General features: G+C 38.9%; 2 protein-coding genes across 2 annotated transcripts in view; both read right to left on the bottom strand.

Annotated features, from left to right (window-relative positions):
- LOC116702564 (soluble calcium-activated nucleotidase 1) overlaps positions 1 to 258 on the bottom strand; it is a 7,381-nt gene extending 7,123 nt beyond the window's left edge. The window contains exon 1 of the mRNA XM_032536855.1: positions 98 to 258. The gene's annotated coding sequence lies outside the window, so the exon portion shown is untranslated. The remainder of the gene's footprint in view (positions 1 to 97) is intronic.
- Positions 259 to 1,319: 1,061 nt separating this feature from the next.
- Positions 1,320 to 5,522, bottom strand: LOC116702565 (synaptogyrin-2). The gene is made up of 4 exons (XM_032536856.1): positions 5,297 to 5,522; positions 3,584 to 3,821; positions 3,279 to 3,418; positions 1,320 to 2,682 (listed from the first exon to the last, which is right to left on the bottom strand). Exons 1-4 carry the CDS (start codon positions 5,393 to 5,395, stop codon positions 2,479 to 2,481), a joined length of 681 nt encoding a protein of 226 aa, XP_032392747.1. The 5' UTR covers positions 5,396 to 5,522; the 3' UTR covers positions 1,320 to 2,478.
- Between the last annotated feature and the right edge of the window lie 396 nt (positions 5,523 to 5,918).

Here is a 5,918-nt window from a genome sequence, read left to right as displayed (position 1 = left end):
ATGGTATCGTTATGTGTTAGCTGACCTGAAAAGATGCCATCACAAATGGCTGCGTAAATAAGCGATCTGAAACTTTCTCGTTTTGTTTCCTACTCACCGCAGATGTTAGATGTTCAGCTCACAGTCCGTATGGTAGTAGCTGTACCATTATTGTATCGCTTCCTTCTTCGGCTCCTTTTCCTCCGTCCCCAGTTCTCCAGACAGCCGCTCATTACTTCCTGTATGTACTGATGACGACAGCAGCGTGCACAGCTTGCTTGCGCGCGGTGGATGCGATAGAGGGTTTGTCAAACGGGGCCTTCAAGTGCTGTCAGAAATTTGACAACTACGAGCCGAGACTTTACGCCATCATTTAAATTACTTTTATGATGAGCGGATTAAAATGTCAGACATGTTTAGGTTAAAATGTAACTTCATTAACCCTATTATCTTTATTTTAAAGTGGCTGTGTGCATCTGAAGTAGGCACGAGGAACCGTAAAGATGAACATAGTCAATGATTTTGTTCCCACACTGAATAAATAAATATTATTATATAAACTTTAAAACGTTTCCGCACTTCTCTTGCTGTGATAAGAAACCTAGAATCTCGTTTTGGCAGTGTGAAAAATAAAGTGTTTTTTGCAAAATACGAATGCTTTCACCAAATCAATATTAGATATTGAGGTTAATAATAATCCACGCCTGATACGTTGCTTGATAGCGGAACATACAGGATACTAATTACGATTAATTACCTCAGTTATCATGGTAGGAAAATGCCTATTTTCTTATTTGGAAATGTTTTTTAATTGCGAGGACATTATTTATGCAAATGTAGAGAGGATACTCATTTTAGGTAGATTTCGTTAAAGTTTAGTTTTTTTAGATGTCTTTGTATGGGAAGAATCTGTAAAATGTAGGCCTGTATGCCTTACATACATTCTACAAAGCTTTGTCTATTAATCAATTTTGTCATTGGAAAATTAATTACAGTTTTTTAATGCATCAAATATAAAAAGTGGTTTTCCAAACATCGCAAGATCTTTTAACAATGAGCATTTTCTTCCAAGAACTGACTGTATGAACTTTCTAACTTAGAATATGCAATGTTGGTTATTGTCCAGATATGTGGAAATACACATCTTTGTTTAAAATGCTCTTCTGTAAAGTATGCATGTATTTTAATATATTTATATTGTTACAGGTCTGTCTCCACAGTTCACAAGTTACTCCACGTTACCTGCCACAATACTCAAATATTTGCCAAGGGAGCACAGCTCTGCACAAGGTCCGGGTCTGTCTTTAGAAGAGGATACCAATAATGTGCCGACTTATAGGTTCAAAAAAAGAAGAGTTTTTATTTGGCAACCCCTGTGTAATACAGAATACTGTATAAAGGCACTTTAATGTGGAATTGTTGTAAAGCCATTGAGCACAACATTGTAACTGCAACACATGCACAGGTACAACTACAGTGTAAGAAAAGCAAGAAGAAAAAGTAATGTAGAAAAAAAAAATGGTATGATTGTCATGTACCTGGACTAAGAGGATTAAATAAGATTATAAATATATTAATTTACCACATTACTGAATTCCTGAAACCAAATGGGCTGGAACATTTTCTGCATTGGATATTTTTAACAACTACAGTAAGTGAACTCTAAGGCACATTCAACTCCAATGGGAGGTAGCTGATACAAATCAATGGTTTGGCTACCTGAAAATAAAACACAACACCCATAAATACTAATACTACAAAGTAATGGTGGCAGAATTGGACTTAAAACATTAAAATTAACATTCTTCGATCAGATATTGGCAATTAACTGCCCCAAAGAAATGAATTGTGCTTTTCAGTGCATACAAGTCATTTGTCAGTGGTTGATTAGTAAGAAAAAAAAAAACAGGGCATTACAGTAGTTACGTTGCACCTATTGATTAAACAATATGGGATTATTTTGTGGTCAAAAAACTGTATAGCAAAATTGTTGAACTGCAGTATAATGAATCTGAAAGTAATAAAAAAAAATGAATACGTACTAAACAGTAACATATTACATAAAAAAAAAAAATCTATTTTGTGTCTTAAAATGCAAAGCAGATTTTCCTGCAACAAAGTAAATCCTGACCCGTTTGTTGATTAGTGCTTTGATATCAACAGCTTGCACTCCTAACCCTAACGAAACGGGTACAGAAACAACTATAGTTGTTTTGGTACAAAGACAACAATGGCACGATCATTCATCGCCTCACAAAAACAAAATACATGTTTAGAGTTCCCCTGATCTGTGTGGCACTTTGAACAACACAGCAAACATCCACCACAACTCTAACAACAATGTGATTAACTATAAACACAGTGCACCCAAAAAATATGCAAACCGATCTGCAGGAAGTAAATGCGAGTGCAGAGAACAGTTTAACTTAAACCCTCGGCACACATATTTATTTAAAAAGCAAAACCCTTGTTGGCTCCATAGGTTTGAATCTGAGTCCTTCAATAAGCTGGAGGCTGGTATTCTCCCGGCTGCTCCTGGTTGTGGGAGAAAGGCGACTGCTGGTAGCCCGTGGGGCCGCTGCTGCTGGCATACGGGGTGGGTGGGTACGGAGAGCTGTGGTCGTTGGCTGGGTCTCTGTACTCCTGGTCAAATTCACTGACGCCTTGGCGATACCTTCCAAATGCAAAGAAGGACAAGATACCCTGTTGAGGGAAATTTAGAGTTAGTAAGTGGAGCTTTTACACAAATCTCTGGCAAATTTTTCAACCAGCTGAGTAGGGATGTAATGATATGAAAATGTAACCTCACGGTTATAGTGAGGTATTATCGTGGTATTTTTAAGTGTGCTCAATGCCTTTAGAAGCAACTTTTTTCCTGAACGTTCTGCAGACAGGATAACTATCTTCAATAAACTGTTCTTCAGCATTCTTATAATAACCTAAATATGCCCATGCTTCAGACTTAGTCTTCTTAGAGGGCTGATAAGTGTCCTGAGCACATTCGTCTCCTCCTTCCGCCATGATTCCAACTTCAAGAAACGCATGTTATAGGCTATGCAGTGCGCCTGCACGGCAACTTCAGGAGACCCGGATGAAGCTGGGAAGGATTAAACACACGGTTTCCACACCGTGATAATAATGATATTTTAAATGAAAATAGAAATTGTTATTTTCAACATTTTGAATCGTGGTTTACCGTGACACTGGTAATCATTACATCCCTACAGCTGAGTTTATGTGTTATCATATGATTTTGTTTGTCAAATGCTGTCCACACATGGAATGGATGAAAGGCTCACCCAGGTGATGATCGAGAAGAAGGAGAAGGCTATGATGGCCCGGGCGGCATCAGGAGCGACAGCAACCTCCGGTCCATCGGTTTTGGCCCACTGGTTGGCCAGGACACAGAAGCAAATGAACCACAGGAACGTCCAAGCCACTGTCCCCCAATGAAAATGATTTAAAAAAAGAGAAACAAATTGTCTGGTTTAAGATGAAATACAATAGGATGACAGAATTCATTTCAACAAGGTTGCACTTCCTGTTTTTGGGCACAGTTCCTGTATTTTAGTATGAGCAGTCTACAGTGAAACCTGACTCTCACCTGAGAAGACCAAATCTCCTATGACAATAAATTTTCTCTCTTTGGCATTGCTGATCTGCGGGAAGTGGGCGTCCAGCACGAGGAAGACAACACAAGCCAAGAAGGCCAGGACTCCAATTCCGACCCCGTAGCTACAGGCGCTGTCGTTTTTGTTGAAGATGCAACTTGTTTCACTTTCTTCTTTTTTGTTAATGTAGCCCTCTGCTGTGATGGTTGCAAAGACCACAATGGAGAATAACTGCAAAGAAGAGACACATAGGGTTAATGCCAGGGGGAAGGAGTGAAACATGTTTTAAGTTAAGCAGCTGCAGGGGCCGTGTGATTCTCAGCACATGACAAGAAAGCGTCCACCATAAGAAAACTCTATCAAAACGCCTGCCAAGCCAGTTCACACAAGTGGAGCCACGCGGATGAAAAGTTTAAATTCTTCATCCATTTCAACACATTAAATATGGAATGAAAAGAGAGTGCCATCTTGTGTAAGTGATCCTTGTTCCTGATCCACTTCTCACACAAGATCAGCAACAATTTAGATACACGATTCATTTGTAGTTTAGCCAAGCACATATTCTCCGGTTGCAGCTTCTTAAATGTGCTTCTTCTCTGCATTTTAAATCATTTTAAAAATTAACATATTTGGGTTTTAGTCAGACAAAACAAGCCATTTCAAGATGTCACCAATAATGAAAATAACCATTGGTTGCAACTCTACATTCATATTTCACTGATCCTGGCATCTTTGTACCATCTACCTGTTTCTATTAAAATGGAGTATTAAGATTTAAATCTTACGGATGATATTTTTGATCTTTTGGTACCTTCTGTTCACTCTCACTGCCTGAGTTCCTTAACTGCTTTCCTTTGTCTTGTTCACAAATCTAGATTTAACACAAAGGTGACAAAGCCTTTGCTGTAAGGGCATTGGATTAAAAAGACTTGCATGCTCTTAAGTAAGTGGTTGTGGTCTAGACCTACTCTATATGTAAAGTGTCCTGAGATTACTTCTGTTATGATTTGACTCTATAAATAAAACTGTATTGAATATTAAATGACTTGCCTGAAGATGTACAGGCAGCAAACTGCGCCTCCTTTTTAAGTTACTCTTATAATTATAATATAATAATTTCTCTTATTGTATGGCACTTTGTAAATGTAATTTAATGAGGTTTAAAAGTGTATTGTTATTATTACATTATTTAGCTTGAACCAGAACTTAATCTAATAGAACTGACGATATTACGCGCTTGAAACTCTGCGGGCCAAGATGAGCGCAACAGATGACGCTCTAAAAGTATTTTTCTCACACTCTAAGTTAGTTAAACACTACAATACAAAGAGCGACATCTTGCGTGAGTTTTAATTCACCCTGGTCCACTTTTCATAGCAGAAAAAAACAACGCAAATACCAAACAAATCGTCCATCTTTCAGTTGGAAAACTGGCACAGTGCGGTGACACAGCACTGGACATGCTAGCTGACGTTAGCTAATATCAACAGGTAGTACAAGAAAATAAACATCTAATTTTCACCTCATGTAACGTTTATTTAAGCTTTTAACCCAACACCCAGTTCATGTCCGGTGTTAGCAGCGCATACAGCGAACAAGCTGCATTATCGATTGATCTGTGTCGACACTGGCCGCTCACATCTGTTAACATCGGTGATGTGACAGCGGGCTAACTTTGATGCTAATGTTTCCGTGAAGTCACTCACCCAGCTCAGGCAGCGCAAAATGGTTTGAGGCTGTTTTACATAATGTACTAAATCAAAAGCCCCGCCAGCCAACGACGCCCCGTAAGCACTGCTCTGCATTTTCACCCAAATAATGCCTGTCAAACAATTTACAGACGAGCTGGAAGAGTCTTGCTGTCAAAGTTGGTACAGTTTCGTTTTGTTAAACAGCTTCCTGAACACTTTTCAAACACCGCCCCTGCTCTGATGCGTTCTGGTGTTCCTCGTAAACTGCCATTGCCTATTGTTTATAACCGGAAATATCAAGTGCATATAGCGTAAAAGAAACATTTAATTTTCCTTAATGCTTTAAACTCGAGAATGGTCAGACAGAGGGAAAAAATAACGCTGGTGGGTCCCAGCCATAGACTGTAACGGTCTATGGTCCCAGCACATTCAGGTCTCCTCGGAAAAGAGCGAGTAGCCAGGTTGAGGCAGTAAAAAACAGGTACAATATGTGTTGGCAATTTTATACTTAATCCAAAAAAAGAGTGGTAGCCTATGTTAAGAAGTTGGAGAAGAAAACGGAAAGAGCAAGTAGGCGAAGAAAAATGAAAGAGCAAGTAGGCCGAGAAATGGGCAACCAAACCTATACACTTTTCAT

This window comes from Etheostoma spectabile, chromosome 15 (genome assembly GCF_008692095.1).
Source record: "Etheostoma spectabile isolate EspeVRDwgs_2016 chromosome 15, UIUC_Espe_1.0, whole genome shotgun sequence".
Lineage (NCBI taxonomy): Eukaryota > Metazoa > Chordata > Actinopteri > Perciformes > Percidae > Etheostoma > Etheostoma spectabile.
The sequence above is the reverse complement of the archived record's forward strand: the minus strand, read 5'-3'. Positions and strand labels throughout refer to the sequence as shown.